Source organism: Anopheles arabiensis, chromosome 3, assembly GCF_016920715.1.
Source record: "Anopheles arabiensis isolate DONGOLA chromosome 3, AaraD3, whole genome shotgun sequence".
In the NCBI taxonomy this organism is placed as follows: Eukaryota; Metazoa; Arthropoda; class Insecta; order Diptera; family Culicidae; genus Anopheles; species Anopheles arabiensis.
Genome location: NC_053518.1, coordinates 69887237 through 69905283, shown reverse-complemented (window position 1 = coordinate 69905283; position 18047 = coordinate 69887237). Strand labels below are relative to the sequence as shown.

General features: G+C 50.3%; 7 protein-coding genes across 7 annotated transcripts; 3 read left to right on the top strand and 4 right to left on the bottom strand.

Moving 5' to 3' along the window:
- Nucleotides 1-1636: 1636 nt before the first annotated feature.
- Nucleotides 1637-6674, bottom strand: LOC120900662 (phosphotriesterase-related protein). The gene is made up of 4 exons (XM_040307977.1): nucleotides 6560-6674; nucleotides 2930-3246; nucleotides 1954-2855; nucleotides 1637-1883 (listed from the first exon to the last, which is right to left on the bottom strand). Exons 2-4 carry the CDS (start codon nucleotides 2946-2948, stop codon nucleotides 1746-1748), a joined length of 1059 nt encoding a protein of 352 aa, XP_040163911.1. The 5' UTR covers nucleotides 2949-3246; nucleotides 6560-6674; the 3' UTR covers nucleotides 1637-1745.
- LOC120900663 (protein Mo25-like) lies at nucleotides 4291-6674 on the bottom strand. The gene is made up of 2 exons (XM_040307978.1): nucleotides 6560-6674; nucleotides 4291-5917 (listed from the first exon to the last, which is right to left on the bottom strand). Exon 2 carries the CDS (start codon nucleotides 5795-5797, stop codon nucleotides 4778-4780), a length of 1020 nt encoding a protein of 339 aa, XP_040163912.1. The 5' UTR covers nucleotides 5798-5917; nucleotides 6560-6674; the 3' UTR covers nucleotides 4291-4777.
- Nucleotides 6153-6751, top strand: LOC120900666 (coiled-coil-helix-coiled-coil-helix domain-containing protein 7). The gene is made up of 3 exons (XM_040307982.1): nucleotides 6153-6273; nucleotides 6344-6442; nucleotides 6515-6751. Exons 1-3 carry the CDS (start codon nucleotides 6229-6231, stop codon nucleotides 6620-6622), a joined length of 252 nt encoding a protein of 83 aa, XP_040163916.1. The 5' UTR covers nucleotides 6153-6228; the 3' UTR covers nucleotides 6623-6751.
- Nucleotides 6752-6835: 84 nt separating this feature from the next.
- On the top strand, nucleotides 6836-9819 carry LOC120900661. Its single transcript, XM_040307976.1, has 2 exons — nucleotides 6836-8654; nucleotides 8721-9819. Exons 1-2 carry the CDS (start codon nucleotides 7158-7160, stop codon nucleotides 9777-9779), a joined length of 2556 nt encoding a protein of 851 aa, XP_040163910.1. The 5' UTR covers nucleotides 6836-7157; the 3' UTR covers nucleotides 9780-9819.
- Nucleotides 9805-11125, bottom strand: LOC120900664 (vacuolar protein sorting-associated protein 26C). Its single transcript, XM_040307979.1, has 3 exons — nucleotides 10905-11125; nucleotides 10069-10825; nucleotides 9805-9981 (listed from the first exon to the last, which is right to left on the bottom strand). Exons 1-3 carry the CDS (start codon nucleotides 10959-10961, stop codon nucleotides 9896-9898), a joined length of 900 nt encoding a protein of 299 aa, XP_040163913.1. The 5' UTR covers nucleotides 10962-11125; the 3' UTR covers nucleotides 9805-9895.
- A 99-nt stretch (nucleotides 11126-11224) lies between these two features.
- On the bottom strand, nucleotides 11225-12300 carry LOC120900665 (distal membrane-arm assembly complex protein 2). Its single transcript, XM_040307980.1, has 2 exons — nucleotides 11771-12300; nucleotides 11225-11696 (listed from the first exon to the last, which is right to left on the bottom strand). The coding sequence occupies exons 1-2, from the start codon at nucleotides 12190-12192 to the stop codon at nucleotides 11282-11284; spliced, it is 837 nt and encodes a 278-aa protein (XP_040163914.1). The 5' UTR covers nucleotides 12193-12300; the 3' UTR covers nucleotides 11225-11281.
- Nucleotides 12301-12855: 555 nt separating this feature from the next.
- On the top strand, nucleotides 12856-16186 carry LOC120899523 (serine/threonine-protein kinase PITSLRE). Its single transcript, XM_040305483.1, has 2 exons — nucleotides 12856-15728; nucleotides 15816-16186. Exons 1-2 carry the CDS (start codon nucleotides 12969-12971, stop codon nucleotides 15918-15920), a joined length of 2865 nt encoding a protein of 954 aa, XP_040161417.1. The 5' UTR covers nucleotides 12856-12968; the 3' UTR covers nucleotides 15921-16186.
- The last annotated feature ends 1861 nt before the right edge of the window (nucleotides 16187-18047 follow it).

The window sequence follows — 18047 nt, the reverse complement described above, 5'->3', positions numbered from 1 at the left end:
GTTTGTGTTTGAAAAAAGTCCACGAAAAACCATTCCAAGCTATACCTTAAAACTTCCACTGGGTCCTCGGTTGACCTTGTGGTCATATTTTAAATCTGGCGCAGACCTTTTTATTTCCATTTGAAAGGCTTCATTGCCAGCGTTTCTTGCGTAAACGTAAATATTGTAAGAAAACGTCGATTCTTTACGGCTACCGTTTTTTATCACCCTACCAGAATGTGTGACTCTTTGTGACCTTGGAGTGCGCCGAAGGCACTATATTTCAACGTCCTCCACACCCTCCGTTTTTCCTCCCTCTAATAAAACCTTACTATGCACCGTAAAACTTAATAAAGAAACGAATAAAATAAAAATGGAGCCAATAACAAACACTCCTCCACCCCGTTCATTGCACCGTCCAATGTTCCTTAACTAGCCAGACCAAACCGCGGCTGGGCAAAGGAAAGTTTTCCCATTGATTTTTCGCACATTAATAGTTATTCCTTCCTCCGAACCACCGCGACCACCGCGAACGGGGACGGGGACTTTTTGGGGATGAGAAAGTTCTGGGTGCGCACTAAAAATTTGTGACTTTCTTGCTTGTGCATGCAAACACCCTGAGTGGGTGGTGGGTGGCTGGTGGTTCTACATATTCGCAAAAACTTTCCCCGCTAAATCCCGCTTTTACTGTGGAGTTAGAGTCATCATAACCCGCTCGAATCATCATAATTGATGCAAATGATCTTTCGCTGAAAGTGACTTTTTCTCTCCTTGAAATTCGTTTTTACCCATTTTCTATTATTTTCCCCTTGCCTCTAGGTGTTGCAAACCAAGCCTCCCCGGATTCAGTACATTGTGCATACCGTGGATTATAACCCGCAACAAACAATTGACTTAACCCCCCGACGCGGGAAACTTTCCCACACAAAATGTCTACACCTTTTTAAGAGAGATGGGCGCCAAACGATGGACAAATTTCATTATTCGATTTGTCCCCTCTTTGTTTGTTTGCGAACCAAATGCAGTTCCAAGCTACTCCAAGCAAACACACAAACAAAAGAGCAAAACGGAGCAACAAAACCCAACGCTGACGGCCACTCTTCAGCGAGGTGCATGGGAAATTCCGTACGAAAAAGATGATATCCCCTTTCCAATGTACAGTGGTCTGTCTCTGTGTGTGAGGGAATGGGTGGTTCCGGTTCCGGTGTTTCAAACCTTCTCCAAAGCGGGAATGCTGCAGGACCAATGACGCAGGGGGGAGGAAATTTAAATTTATATTGTGAAACTTTTATGAAGTAGTAATAAAGATAAGAAAACAAACTCCAGCGCTGCCCTGGTACGGGTGTACGATACGTAGGCGAAAGAGTTGCTGTTGCTGCTGGCAGCGAGGACAGGACAGTTGGCGACCGTGCTGACAAACACGTGGAAAGTGGATAGTGAGTGCTGGAAGTAAGCAGGCAATCAACCCAACCCCAACCCCAACCGCTCAGCGAAACGACAGCACGGGAACTGGCACAACGACGGCACAACCATTTCAATGTGTCTCCAGTGACACACCGTAAAGCGAACGATTGCCACCCGAAAGCTAATAAGAAACACGCATCAGAGTGGGGAGAAAGATGCGGTAGAAGATGCAGTTTTACGCACTTTCTCCTTATAAACTTTACACTCCCCAGTGGTAGAAGATAGAGCTGGAGCTGCGTTTATTGATTAAAATATCTGAATATGGGTACAAAAAAGGTATGGGTGCACCGTGGTACTTAAACTTAAACCTTCATCTCGAGCCAGCGTGCCGGATTGGCGATCGTCATCGTGTCGACCGTCTTAATGTCGATGCCACGGAGCGAGAAGCGCATCAGCACGTTGTTCAGTATGTGGCTGTACCCGTGGCCACCGAACGAGGTCTGCAATAAGATCCCAAAATTAGCTTCTCACGAACGAGCTTTCTCCTTTCGCCGCACGGGTCCCACTTACCAGACGATGCTTCGTGTGTATATCGTGCGCCATCAGCACGCGCTCCGCGTAACCCTCCTCGATCAGACGGACAATCTTCTGGATGCGCTGCTCGTCCGACTGCATGTAGGAGTTCGGGTTTAGCTGATAGTACGAACACTCCGTACCGAACAGATCGAACTGCAGGTACGTCCCGAGCTTGGCAAACTCCAGCAGATCCTCGTCCTCGAACAGCGTCCGATCGAGATGGGACATTACACACTTGGACGCACTGCCACCGGCCTCCAGATACAGCCGAACGATCTCGTACGGTGCCTCCCGCTCCCTGCCCGGATGGAACGATACGCCACACCCAACCACGCCCTGTACCTCCGCCGTCGCCTGTATCGCGTTCCGCTCGAAGTGACTGATCGGCCAACCGCTGCCAACTTCCCCAATAAATCCACACTTTACCGGCTCATCCAACCCGTCCACCTCCACGCCAAACAGCAGCTCCTTCGTGTACAGGTCCGTCATCTGCTCCACACTCATCGCGTGCGTTGCCGCATCCTGCATCACGTGAATGTAGTGCCCCGTGCCAGCAATCACATGCACGTTCGCTTCCCGCGACACATCGTGCATCAGCTTCAGATTACGACCCAATCCATGCGATGTGTTCTCTACGATTGCGCCACCACCAAACTTCTTGTACGCCACCACATCCTTCGTTACGGCTTCGTGCGTATCGAAGTCTTCGAAGTTGATGTTGTACCGGCTACCGTACGGGTACTGGCGCACGTACCCCACATTCTCCAGCGTAATGCGCTTGCTCACGTACTCCTCGACCGCGTCCGGCGGGGCCGAGTACATCTTGTCGAAGTTGAGCGAAAAGTGCTCATGCGTAAGGGTGTACCCGAGCTGCTCCGGATCGACCGGGCCACGCACTGGTAAAACGAGCGTATATAAGTCGGTTTGCAGTCCCGCTGGAATGGATGATCTTCACTTTCACACCACTTACCTGTTTGAACTTTCATCATTGCTGCAAAAGCTGCTCCGATCCGATCGTGCTGAGATGTGCAACTGAACTGAGTTGCAAGATAACGTTTGCTGTTTGCTTGGTACGTGATCTGAAACGGAATGAACTTTTCGGGGTTTATATTCAACCCACCTCACGAGACACGATAATTGACCCCACCACCGGTTTTCGTTGTGGCGTGTTTGCTAGAGAGCCGCGCAGTGCCTGCCTGTGTGATGCGCTCGTTATCTCGTGCTTTGCGTCTTATCTACGCGAGCTTCAGCGTTGCTCGGGGTATGCTGTAGTATGCCTCGTATGGTCTGTGGAAGGGAGAGATTGAGGTAGAGATGAGTATGGGTTCGGAATGATCAGTTTATTTTATCTTTCGTACACAAGTGCATTGAACACAGCTACAAACGAAGGGTGCATTTGACTTAAGGCAACTGATCGATGGTACATAAACCTGACCTACATAAGCACAAACAAGTCGGAACCCGAGACATCTTATTTTTGTTTGGATAAATCCCGTTCGTGTGGTTCATTTCTTTTTCTTCCCCCTGAAGAAAATAAAGATCTTTTCTTTATGATCTTTATGATAAATAAAGAATCTCTTTATCAACCGCTGGTGAGCCGCCTAATGTCTTGAGATCCGGAAGAAAACAAAACCAAGGATACTTTTTTTACCGGCCCATTGTGTTTTAGCGTCGTTGTTATCTGCTTCTGGAAACGTGGATAGTAAACAACAACAACCACATACATAAACAACAACAACCACAAACACATAGATGTGAACAGATGACCCTTTTTTGTGCGAATAAAAATAGTACTCGACGATTGTAGCTTCACACATACATGAAAACATGTGTCGTTTAATTTCGGACCGTTGGAATCCAGAACAGTTATCTGTTTTGATAACTCTACCTAATTTCCGTGGACCTAATTGAAAATAGGAGTAAAAAAACCCTAAAAATCATATTAAGTCACTCGCGATACAGGGGTTTACGTTGTTTCTATGAAGAGTTCTGTTTGAGAAGTGTTTCATTATATTGGTAGTTGATCCCTTTTCGATGAGCTGCTCCCGTGGTACAGACGTCAGGTCGTACAAATTGACATTACGACGCTCTGCTCATCGTGGGTTCACGACTCGTATGGACCGAGCAGCAGGACGCGCATATGACATTGACTTATATACTTAATTAAGTTGTTTAAATCAATTCAAATCACTACTACTGTATCACTACTTGTGTTTTGCAAACCTTACTTTAACCTTGGACTGTTGTTGCATCAATTAAGTTGAAGAAGAAGAATATAGTTTTGATGTGCTTTTATTATCTTTCTTCAATGAATATTAAATTTGCAGTAACTTAAGCATTTCATAATAATTATAAGCATTTATTGTCAATTTGAAACTGATACCAATGCGTGTTGGTAATTCGATATTTAATTGATTCATCGATTCGAAACTAAATCATTTTTAATTTGAAACCCTTAACAAAGTTGATGCTATTCAGATACCCAATTCTGCGCCGATTTCGTAAGAATCCGATACCATTTCGATGATAAGCTCGCTGTCGAGAGGATGAGTTTTCCTTGAACCATTAACCAACCAACAAATCATAACCAGCGATCAATTTCTTTATTCTACTGTAGAACATTTATTTCTATTTAAGCAAAGGCGTAGTAGTGTTCGCAAAGCTTTTCGTAAAAAAGAACCCAAAAAACGAAAGAAAAAAAAACACACACACAAAAACTACTGAACTGCTCCCGCTTATAGTGTTTCAGCTTTGTTGATGAAACATGCTGCATGCATTCAACCGCAACACCACCACCTCCACCACCTCCACCACACAATCACTGCTGAGCCTCCTGGGCCTGGGGCTTTAGCTCCTTGATCTGCATGATCAGGTAAGCCTTCTCGTCGTTAAACTGTTCGTCCTCGGAGCGATCGGTATGGAAGCGGGTAAGAAAGTCGACCAGCTTTTCCTGATTCCGCAGCAGTATGTCCATGATCGGTTTCGGTTTGTTCGGGTTCGCCACGAACACCTTGAACACGTGGAACGCCTCGAACTGTATGTTGCGCGACGTTTCCTTCAGCATGTTCATCATCAGCTTCAGGTTGTCCGGGTTGGAGATGTACTTCGTCATCACGGTGAAGTTGTGCCGGTCGAGCAGCAGCTCGCCGAGCAGCTTCAGGCTCTGGCGCCGCGTCACGTAGTTCTCCGAGTTGAGCAGCGCCTCGTACCGGCTAAACACCTTGTCGTAGTTCTGCTCGAGAAACTCCGCGCTCAGCAGCTTGTGGCGGGTGAGCAGCTCCTTGAACGTGGAGAACGCATCGGACGCAATGTCGAACGTGGACACCTCGACGTAGCGGAAGAAGTTGAAAAACTCCTCCGAGTGGAGCATGATTTTGGCGAGCGCCTCGTGCCGGGCGCACTCGCGCAACATGATGCCACAGTTGAGCGCGATCTCCTGATGCTCGTACCCGGCCATCAGCGTGAACAGAATCTCCGGCTTGGTGCAGATGTACTCGACCGTCGGCAGTCGGGTGCCGATCTGGCGTCTGATCACATTGTTGAAGATGTGTGCCACGTCCTTTTTGCCCTCGAAGTCAATGCGGTTTAGGTTCTGTATCAGCAGCAGCAGCAGATCGGTGCTGTACAGCTCGTGGGCCAGCTGCGAGATGACGATCTCGGTCTGCGGCTCGGCATCGGCCGTACCGCACAGCATGTTCTTGATCGACACCAGGTTCTTGCTCACATCTTCCTGTGCCTTTTCCGCTTTCTTATCGCCGCGCTCCAGCGCATTGACCGCCTCCTTCAGCGACTTCACCAGCTCCTGTGGGCTTTTCTGCGATTTACCAAACAGTGGCATCGTTGCACGCTCACGTCAAGCTTTTGCGTCCTTACCGGGGGGAGGAGGGGGCACAGTGATCGTTCGCCCAGGCCCGCTGCTACATACGTGGTGTTGCAACACGAGCAAACACCGCACTTGCTACAATTAAAAGTCATAACAAAATCCATTATTATACATTTTTTTGTTGTGTCCTGAGAGCGGAAGGGCCACAAAACTTTATCTTTCGAAAATAATACACACACTTATCAGTTGCAGCGCTTTTAAAATCGATTTACACAAACAAACGGAAAAAACGGTCATTTCAAATCCCATTCAGCTGCTCGCATAGCAAAATTGCACATCCGTACCCCTCGAAACACAAATCATCCCCCTATCTGTCAAAGTCAGCTGTTCGGCACACATCCAGCGCACACACAACCCAAAACAAAACCTTCCGCAAATTTTACACAATGCCGAAAAATTACGAAGCCGAAAAGAACAACCCCTGTTTGAAGGTAAGCCCAACGCAAGCGAAATTACGAATGCAACCAAACCACACCACCCGCCCATTCCCCGCACCCACAGGAGCAGGAACTGTCCTACAAATGTCTCAGCAAGAACAACTTCGACCACGGCAAGTGTGAGCTGTATTATGCAAACTACAACAATTGCAAGGAGTTTTGGGTACGAAGCGGGTGGCTAGCGGGTCGCTAGCATAGTTTGCGAGTTGGGTGTAACGAATTTCCCTACTTTTAGAACAAAGTGCGAGCGGATCGACGCGCGAACGGTATCTTCCCTTACCTGCCAGATGTTGCCGACCGGGAAAGTATCAAAGCCGAGTATATGAAGACGAAACCGACGTGAAGCACAGCACAGGACGGACGTGGGTGACACGAGGCCACCGTTAGCAATCAGGGGTTTTCGTTAATTTGTAGATAATGGAGTGAAATAAAAGCGTTTGCACGGGGATGTAAACAGTCTCGCGACGGAGCACAGCACAGCGTATACGGACTTGTTGACGTTTCGTTTCGATCTGCCAAGTAGGCAAGGAGTGGAAACTTCCATCCATGCACTTGTATGGCTTTTTATTGGTTTGTCTGTTTTTTTGTGTGAAATTTTACAGTTTTTGTTCATGTAGCAAAAAAAGCTCAATTAATACACGTGCCATGATCTGGTTAAGTTGTTTCATAATACGGGGAAATTGGTAAAAATTAACGAACAGCAATTTTTCCTACCAATTCTGTCAAAAGTGCCACCGGAGACAGTTGCTTGCCGGTTTGTGTTTGTAAACAAAGCCAACTGTCAGTCGCAAAAATTCACAAAAGGGTTTGTTTGGTGTGCAACGGATTTTCCCCTGCTCAATGTGTGTTTTCTCGCTTTTGGCCGGTATCTCTCAAGAATGTCCGCCGTTCGGAGCTGTGCCCTGTGCCAAAACCGGTCCAACATCACTGACCAGCAAACGGACGATGCGCTGGAGCGCATCACCTATCACAAGTTTCCCACCAATCCGGCACGGCGCGATCGATGGATAGAGTTCTGCGACCTGCCCAAGGAAAGCTTTCCCAAATCGGCCTACAAATTTCTGTGCAGCAGCCACTTCACCCCGGAATGCTTCGAGCGTGATCTGCGCGGTGAGCTACTGTACGGAACGAAGCGAATGACGCTGCAAAAGGACGCCATGCCAACGATCCGCTTGGTGAGCCAGCAGCTGAAACGGACCACGAATGCAGCCTCTACCGAAGAGGAGGATCGAAAGAAGCGCAAGCAGGAGGTGGATAAACTGTTGAGCGGTGAAATGGCCGCATCGGAACCGATCGTGAACCCATTTCGAAAGCACGTGTGCGAGCGAATGATGGGACGGGAGCGGACGGATGGCTCGGTGAAGCCGCTACACATCATACCGCCCATGAGCGAGGAGGAGCTGGTGCAGCGGATTGTGGAGCTGGAGCAGGAAACGCGCTGGCAGCGAGAAGAAATCGGCCGGCTGCGTGCCACGATCGACGGCAAGACGGAAAAGATCAACTTTGCCAAGGCGGAACTGGTGAACGTGGCTATCTTGCTGCAGGAGCTGAAGGAACACACGAACCGGCACGTCGAGGACCGCATTACGGAGCTGTTGGCCGGTCGGTTCGGTGAAGGGCAGTTGGCATCGATTCTGGCCGGGCTGCCGGAACAAACGGCGGCGCAAGTGCTGTGGACGGAAGATGAGCTAGCGAAAGCGCTCCGACTTCGCTGCATCAGCCAGGAATCGTTCGCGTACGTACGCCAACAGTTGCGCTATCCACTGCCGGACGCGCCACAGCTCGCTCGGTGGATACACTCCGTTTATCTGGAAACGGGTCACAGTGCAGCGGCATTCCGGTTGCTGGAGCTGCACAAATCAGCGCTTAAAAAGGTCGAACTTGTCTGCACACTGAGCCTGATCCGCATCAACGCACCCGTCCGGTACCGGTACGATGGCATGCGCGATCAAATCGTTGGTCCTAACGCGCAACTTCATTGCCTCACCGTGCAGGGAGTGTTTGCCCGCTGGCAGCAGATCGTGCACACTGATTTTGATCTCATTCTAAGCCGAGAAAGGGTAGAAAAAACCATCACCGAGCTGCATAACATCGGTTACCACGTGGTTGCCATCACAACTGACTGTGATGCGGCGATTGTGCGCACATGGGACGCATTGAACGTAAGCGCCGATCAGCACTACATACGCCATCCGGTAACGGATGATGCGATCTATCTGTACACCTGCCCCGCCCGAACGTTGGCCACCATCCATTGCATACTGATCGAGGATGGGTTCGTGATGCAGGAGAACAATCTGGCGATCACGAAAGCGACGCTGCTGTCGGTGCTTTCCGACAGCAGTACGATTTATCAGCGATACCTAAGCGACGGGGTGCGTAAGAAAGCAAGTCGAAGAATTAAAATTTGAGTAAAAGACGATTATTTTATATATTTGCAGGCTCTTCTGGAGCTCGAGAACAATCCCGATCTTGCCCGGGAATTTATCTCTCTCAAAACAACAACCGCACTAAGACTGCTCGCTCACACCGACGATGACGAGGAAGGTCTCCTGTCCACAGTGACGACCCTGTTCGATCTTTTCGTCGATTGGTGCGACCTGTGCATGACTACCAACGGCCAAAATTTCACTCCCAAGCAGCACCTGATTACCGAACTACCGTACGGGGTGTGCGAAGACGAGCAGAACATCGTGCTGGATGGGATGTACGATGTGATGGAAAGTATACGGTGCGTGAATGCCGACTACGAGTTCCTCCCACAGGCCGTTCTTCTTTCCATCAACTCGATGCGAAAGTTGCTGCCCGATCTGAGAGCGTACTATCCCGGGGAAGTGAAGGGATTGCCAATGCTACCGTTGAGCACAATGCCGATGAATGGCACGATCTGCAAACTGAAGGAAAGCATCCAACGACACGCTCCAACATTCCGTCCACTCTCTGTAAATGACGTTCTACTTCAACTCTGCAAAACGTGCTCCCTCGGCTCGGTGGAGGGATATCCACACGTAACGAACTTACACTTGCAACAAGCGAATCTTTTGGGGGAAATTCCCATGGAAAGTCTTCGCCGATCGGATGATCCATCGGACCCGGAGCTGGATGCTGTAACCGACGCTAATGCTTGTGATTATTTAACTCACATGATAGTTGCTCGATTGGGCCAAAAGTATGACTATCTCGGAGAAACCTCCTCGGTTATTGAGCGTACAGGCGGACAGTACGTCGTGAAGCCAATGGGTGATGCTTTTGGCTGTGTGAAACCCTCCGCCCTTTGGAGAGAGCAGGCGAAACAGCTTGAATCTTACGTGTGCGGCATGATGCACGAGCAAAAGGACAGATTGGCGGAAAGTATTGTCGATTCCATTCTCGCCCGTCATCCCCGCATGGGACGCGATCTGCTGGAGCTGTACGTTAGCACACGGATTGCCATTAGGATACGAACGCTGAATGGTCAGCTAGACGAAACAACCAACGTGGACTGCCAACATTTCAGCTAGCAAATAAAGCCGCTTCTTACCGGTGTGGATTTTGGATGTAGCTTTCGGCCGTTACGTTTATTGCTTCAGAAGATTAAATGATTGGAATGCGAAGGCAGTTGTCACGCACCTCCCTATTACGCCGTTCTGTTAAGGAGTATTTGAAAGTTTTCCGTCACCAGATAATCGTCCCCAAAAATTATAACGAGATTCACCTCAAACTCTGTGGCGCGGGAGGGAGAAAAAGAAGCAAATTTAAATTGGCGGTTTGATATAAAAAAACGAACCTCTCCGAAATCAACCCACTTACCAACTTTAAAATTCTTCGTTATCAGCGTCGGACAGGTGAAAAGCCTCGGCAGCGTCATGTAGATCGGTATCGCCACCTTCGGGCACACGTTCCCGTCCGCGATCTGGATGTTCTGTATTTCCGTCGCGTCGCGCGAGTAACCCTCCGCGCAGCCGCACGTCTCCACCCGCACCAGCTGTATCTCGATCGACTTGATGGCCACCTCCGTATGGTGCACCGTCACGCTGCCCGTGAACGGTTTCGTCACGCAGCAGTCGGTCGAATCGAGCGTGCCGGAAATGAGAAACCTCGGTATGGAGATCCGCTCCTTGGCCGTTTTCTGCAGCGTATCGGGGCTGATCGAAAACTGTACCTCCTTCGGCGGGTGCTCCACCATCGGCCGGTACTGGATGATGAACTGTTGCGTTTTCTGCACACTTTTGGCGAGAAAGCTGCGCTTGATGTCGCACCGCAGCATGTACGTGATGTTCACAAACACGCCGTGGTACGTTTCGTACAGCGTTTTCGGTTCCTTCGGGCAGATGAGCGGAAACTCGAAGGGAAATTCGCTGGCGCCGATGGGCAGCTTGCCGGACGGCGCCAGATCCGTGTGCTGGTTGAGCAGGGCGATCGGTTTGACGCTGTTGTACAGTGCCTCGAAGATGCCCACGTTCTTGTTGCTGATCTGCAGGTTGACCGAGCCCTCGAGGGCGAGCGCAATGCCATCGTGCTTCGTTTCCGACCCGCACACGATCTGCACCACACCAGAAACCGTTTCCTGCGGAGGAACGATGGGGTGAAGGAACGGAATAATTATTGTGAAAAACACGGGAAACCTCCCCCTGACTCCTACGTACCCCTTCGTAGTACACTTTGTTCGCACGGCGAAGCTTGATTTCTACAGTAATTGACATCGTATTCACTTCTACGCAGCTAATCCGAGTTAGGCAACGAACAAACGATAATCCTGCTCATCATCAGCAGCCCATCCCCCGAAAGCAGCTCCACACATAAAAAAAGGCCGTCCTCCGCACTGATAAGGGTTCCGCTCTAACCTTCCGAGCGCTGCACCGAACCGAACACAAACGCCCCGTTGACAGATTGCAGCTTGTCAGGGTTTATATAGGCTACGGTGCGCTTTTGTTTACATCTGAAAAAACACGATTCAGACAAGACATTTCAGCTAGCTATGGTCATTTTATTCGGGGGAAAATTTTGATTTTCCTGCCCCTATTCAATCACTCGCCACGACACGCAGATTAGGATTCCATTCCTCTAGCATGGCCACCGTCAGCTTCCAGTGTATGTCCTTTTCCGGATCGTCGACCAGCAGCACCTTCAAGCAGGGCAAACGGTACAAACAATTCAGCCCCCGGTGGGTAACGGCCGTCCCGCGCAAGTTCAGCCGCTCCAGCGAGGGCAGCACGTTGCCGGAGATCCGATCCAGATACCAATCATCAAACCGTGCCACCTTCTCGAACGACAGATGCTTCAGCCGGAGCAGCTTTTGGATGTTTTCCATGCCTTCGTAGAAGAGCGTCATGCCGTCGCAGCGTACCTCCTCCAGCACCATGCCCGGGATGTGGTGCCGCGGTAAGTCGTACTCGTCGTCTTCGTCTTTCTGAATCCATTTGTCACTTCCGCGGAATCTATAAAAAAACGGAAAACCAAGTAATGATTGAGCATGGAACCAATCCACATGCTGTTACACAACCGTTCTTACCGCACGGATCCGCCCCGATGCACGATAAAATGTGCCGTGGCAATGTCGTCCCCGAGGGTGGCATGCCGCTCCGGGATAAACTTTTGCATGTGCGCCTCGATGGTGGTGCGACGCTTCTGCCACCATTCCAGGATGGCCGACGGCGAGAGGTCGATCGGTTGTTGCATCTTTTCCACCAGCTCAGAGTTACGGTTTTCCGACGCGAACAGTTTGAACGCGCTGTAGAAGCTGTCCGGCCGATCAGAGTACGGTGTGCGCCACTGGAGACGCTTTTTGTCTTCCTGTATCTTTTTGCTGATTTCCGGATCGAGATCGGGAGTGGGGCCGATGGCCGGAGGCACATCGTTTGTGGGGCCTCTGTGAACGCTGGCCCGGTTCAGGGTGGACAGTCGGGTGGTGGTGCTTCTGACTAGCTTGTACATTGTTTCCAACTTGTTAATGGTAAAGATTAATTAAATTATTATCCTGTCGACGGCACAAAAACCCACAGGAGCAGCTTGGCTGCCGGTGGATCGAAGTGCTTTTGTTTACGTTTTGCACTGACAGCAGTACCCAAGTAGCATCAAAGTGACCAGAAATACCGATTTATCTATATTCCTACCGATTTTTTATATGCATAACGACTCACAGATGGGTCTCTTAAAACTACCGATTTTCCATTTAACATAATACTGACCAAAAAGTCTTTTTTTTTTTTATTATTGAACTATAAAACTCAGATAAATAATCTAGACAATCTAAATTATTCAGCAAATATCTAACGACATTCCAGTGGAGCCCCTAGAAAAGGCTTAGAAATCCTAATACAATTTTCAGATATGCATTTGTGTGACCTCTGAACCAAATCTAATCCATATTCCAATCCATATCCTAGATAAAGGATGCATTTTCTCATCAGAAGGAACTTTCATTTGGCGCAGCAGCATCCCCCCCCCTCCCCCCGGTTAACATTTCTTTTTAACTGAGTTTTCAGTTAAAACTTACCGAAAACTACCGACAAAATCTGAAACTCATTCCGAAAACTACAGATATAATTTTGGAACTCCTACCGAAATCTGCCAAAATAATCTGGCCACACTGACAGCGTCGTTCTGGTTGTCATTCTCGGGCGCATCGTTGCCGTGCGGAAGAAAACACTTTCTGTTGTGAAACTCCCGTGGGTTTTTTTCGGTGCATTTTGTGGCTAGAAAAGAAAATCATGAGTGATGCCGAACAGAGCGAAGATGGACAAGTGATGAGCGGCGTCGAGCTGAGCCCATCGGACGACGAGGAAACGACCGACTCGCTGGACATCAAACCACCGCAGGCGAGCAGCACCTACTATGGCATGAGCAAGCGCAAGGACAGGAAGGGGAAGGATCGACGGCACGCCAAGGACCATCTGCGCCATCACATGATGATGGAGCGGGAAGGTGACCGCGACCGGGACCGTGGCGGCGAACGGCGCGTTGACCGTGGAAGCAATCGGATGGAGCGGGAGCACTACTACCGCGAGCGGGAGCATCATGCAGCCAGCGGTCGTGAGCAGCACCGACACGCAGGGCAGGGGCAGGGCTCTTCATCGCGCTCGGGAAGTGGACGGGATCGAAGCGGCAGCGGCAGAGAAACCAGCTCCCGAGACAAACATCACTCGTCGCGGTACGAAATGAACCCATTCTACGGGGAAATGCGTGAAACGTATCACAGCAAGCGGGAACGGGACCGGGACCGCGGTGAGCGGGAGCACCGGGGCGAGCGCACCGACCGAGAAAGGGAGCGTGAGCGAGAGTACAACGAAAAGCAGCAGCGCCGGGCGGAAGAAAAAGCGACCGATCCGGAGAAAATCATGGAAGATCTGCGTACCCGGCTGTTGCACAAAAAGAACCGGCGGGACTCGAAGCGTGGCACGGATGGAGGCCGCGACCGTGACCGGGAGGCAGAACAGATGCACGCGGAGGAGGAGGAATACTATGCGGAGAAGAGGGAACGCCGCCGGGAGCAGCATCTGCATCGCCGGTACCGCGAGGAGGAGCAAGCAAATGAAGGAGCCGCGAGGGAACGCACACGACACCATGACGCCGATCGTCGGCGACATGCCGGGGAGGTGGTGGAAGTGCTGGAAAGCCCCGATCACTCCCACTACCACCAGCAGAAAACGTCGAGTGCACCCCGCACGGCGGAGGAAAAGGAGCAGGAGGAGCGTCGGGCGAAGCTGCTGGAAGCGGACCGGGAGATGCTCCGCCGGAAGGAGCTGGCACGGGAAGAGCTGGAAGCAAGGCGGCTGCGCAAGGAGGAGGAGCGTGGCAGGGGCATCGAGACGGAATCGGAGGAAGACACCGACGAGGAGGACGACGGGGAGATGGAAGAAGAGGAGGAAGAAGAGGAAGAGGAGCGCCCGTCGTACGAGGACGATGACGTTGAGATGGTGCCGGAAGAGGACCGCACACGAAGAGCCGCTGACGAGCGGGGTACGAAGCGTCGAGGCGAACGGGGCAGAGAACGAAAGCGTCACCACCGGAATCGACATGCGTCCTCTCACTCACACACCAGCTCATCGCACGGTTCGGAGGAGGACGAACGGGACGAAGAGCATCCACCGGGAAGTCCGCTTTCGGTGGGCGATTTGGCAAAATCGGATCGTCGCCATTCCGGCTCGTTCAACTCCCAGTCCCGATCGCCAACGAACTCACGTTCGGGTTCGGAATCGGGTTCACGAAGTCGTTCGCGAAGTCCTCGGCGGCACCGTCGGCACGAGGGACGTGATAGTCGCAGTCCAAGTAGTCGCAGCCGCTCGAGAGAAGAAGAGTCAAGAAAGCGTTCAACTGGCGGCGGTGGAGGTGATGATGAGGGAAAGGGCGAGGAAGGAAAAGCGTCCGGCGAAGCAAAACCAGCGGTCGGTGAGGAGGAATCGAAAGAGGTGGAGGTTAAGGATACACTTCCACCGTACTATCCGGGCATACAGGGTTGCCGCTCGGTGGAGGAATTCCTCTGTCTCAATCGCATCGAAGAAGGCACGTACGGTGTGGTGTACCGGGCGAAGGACAAACGCACCGAAGAGATTGTCGCCCTGAAGCGGCTAAAGATGGAGAAGGAAAAGGAGGGCTTCCCCATTACGTCCCTTCGGGAGATTAACACACTGCTCAAGGGGCAGCACCCGAACATTGTGACCGTGCGGGAGATTGTGGTCGGCAGCAACATGGACAAAATCTTCATCGTGATGGATTACGTCGAGCACGATCTGAAGTCACTGATGGAAACGATGAAGCACAAGAAGCAGGTCTTTCTCCCCGGCGAGGTCAAATGTCTAACGCAGCAGCTGCTCCGGGCCGTCGCCCACCTGCACGACAACTGGATCCTGCACCGGGATCTGAAAACGTCCAATCTGCTCCTGTCCCACAAAGGCATCCTGAAGGTGGGTGATTTCGGGCTCGCCCGCGAGTACGGTTCCCCCCTCAAACCGTACACCTCGATCGTCGTTACGCTCTGGTACCGGGCGCCCGAACTGCTGCTCTGCTGCAAGGAATACTCCACCCCCATCGACATCTGGTCGGTCGGTTGCATCTTTGCGGAGTTTCTCTCGATGGCGGCACTCTTCCCGGGCAAGACGGAAATCGATCAGCTGAACCGCATCTTCAAGGATTTGGGCACGCCGAACGAAAAGATCTGGCCGGGCTACAACGAGCTGCCGGCCGTACAGAAAATGACCTTCACCGAGTATCCGGTGTCGAACTTGAGGAAGAAGTTCGCCCACCTTACGAGCGAGCTGGGCATTTCGCTGCTCCAAGGCCTGCTGACGTTCGATCCGAAGCAACGGCTGACGGCGGAGGCGGCCCTGCAGCACAACTACTTCAAGGAGCTGCCGCTGCCGATCGATCCGGCCATGTTCCCCACCTGGCCGGCCAAGAGTGAGCTCGGGCTGAAGAAAGCGCTCGCCTCGAGCCCCAAGCCGCCGAGCGGTGGTGGAGAGTTTAAAAAGCTGGTAAGTGGAAGTGACAGGGACGCACACTTTTCCCATTCGGGAGCAGGCAAATATAATTGTTTTATGCTTCGCTTTTCGTTTTTCCAGGGCGATGATGCCGTGCCGGACAATGCAGGCTTTCATCTTGGCGGCACGACGTACGCGGAATCGCGCCAGCTTGCCATGGGACCAGGGTTTAGCCTGAAATTCTGAGGGCACGAGCTGTCATCCGGGTTCGGGTTGAAGTAGGCTGTGCGCGCACCCAGCACTACTTGCACCGAGCACCGGTTGACACTGAGACTGGCGGGCTGCCGCCGTCGTCCGATAACGCGAGATAATCGAAATTCCAGACACAATTATCACAATAGAAATGAAAAGTGAAATGCAGAAATTGGAAAGGCTTCGCCAACATTACAAGGAAGTTAGTTTTTAAAACATGAAAATTAATACAATTTACATTAGTGTTCTTTAAAAAGAAAGATTTTCTTAGTGCTTTCATTGAAAAAGACGAAAGTGGATTGGTTGCATTCGAAAGGAACGTGTTCAAAAGAAGTGACACCAAACAACCCGCAGAGAAAAGGCCGAGCAGAGTGTGCTAAATCGTGAGTACCATCCCTATACAAATTCTACTAAATTTCCTACGATTAATTCCTACGCTTGGAGCGGTCCCGTGGTACAGTCGTCAACTCGAACGACTCAATAACATGCCCGTCATGGGTTCAAGCCCAGAATGCCCCCGTAACGAGGATTTGACTATCCGACTACGTGGTAATGAATTAAGTCTCGAAAGCCTGTGCAGACAGGCCGGCATGTCCGCGTAGGACGTTACGCAAACTAGAAGAATTCCTACGCTAATACCTTCGCTAAATCCTAATTCTTATTCCTAATACCGAGTATAGTTTGTCGACTGAAAATAGAACTGCTTCGGTTTCAAACCCGGAACAAGTATTCAAATATCGTTCCGAATCCAAATTCGGAATAGTTCCAGGAACTGCTGTAGAAAATAATTGAAATTGCGAGCTATTTCAGGATCAGTATAGGTTAATGATCTGTTCGTGGGCCGGTATGAGATCAATATCATTTCCATTACTGGTATGGGTTCATGATCGGTTCTAGGACCAGTATAAATTTATAAGCAGTTGTAGGAACGGATGGGTTCATGATCGGTTCCAGGACCGGTATGGGTTCATGATAGGTACTTTTTACAGTAAAGGAGATCTTTGAAATTTAGTTGCGTAGCTTGACTCTGTAATCTGGACAAAAAAAATAATTCTTATAAAATGTGTAGACTCACTAATTCCAGTGTTTTTAAATGAAATAAATGTTATAATTAGACGTCACATGGAGCAACAAATGGTAGAAATGGCTCGAAAGGCGAAAGTTCCCACACAGCTTATGCACACTCTCTGCTGATAATAACCCGATGTGGTGCCCCAAATGTGTCCACCCCTGCGAGACCCCATGACCGTGGCAGTGATAACGTAGGCCTTGGAGGGAAAAGTGAAAGAAAAACGAGTCAACCACAACAGCGCGCCATATTTTATCGCGATGTCGTCCGGGTTTTTGGCGCCCCACCCAAGTGCATGATGCACAACACTAAACAGACACGCTGGAAGTAAAACCGGTTCATTTTAGCATTGCGTGTTGTTTGCATCCATCCCACCCACCCATTCATGCTTAACGATGTCCGCTTTATCAGTGGCAAGTTATCGCTCATCGTGCCTCACTGATCGGTAGACACAGGTGATTGTCTCGTGGCTCATTACATATCATTCTTGCGTGGCTTGCTCTCCGCTTAAAGCCCAGTGTGAGAGGTTATCGAAGGAGGAAGACACTCGCCAGGAATGTGAATAATTGGGAGAACCACTAATTATCAGGCATTTGGTACAAAACGGGTGAGATGGATTAGCAAATCGCCCCGATCGTCTATTGTTTGAACTAGTGATGGGAGCTCGGAATCGGACCTACCCGATTCCGATTGGAATCTGAATGGAATCGATTCCAAAGTTGACTCCGAAGCCGGAATCGGTAATCGGTTCTGGAATCAGAATCGGTTCCGAAATTAGAAGCGACCTGAGAATCGCAATTTATTCCGGTAACGGAATCAGGATTGACTCCAGAAATAGAAAAAGCTCCGGAATGAGAATCAGTTCAGAAATCAGTCCGGGAATCTACATGAGAATGGATCGTTCACAAGTAAATTTCTTTCTTTGCGATTCTTTGCGGATATCAATACGCAGCATCATTGGACTCAAACTCCTAAGCGTATGGAGATGCCAAAAGCGACTCCGATGTCAATGACGGATCTGATTTCAGAGCCAATTCCAATTATGATTTCGA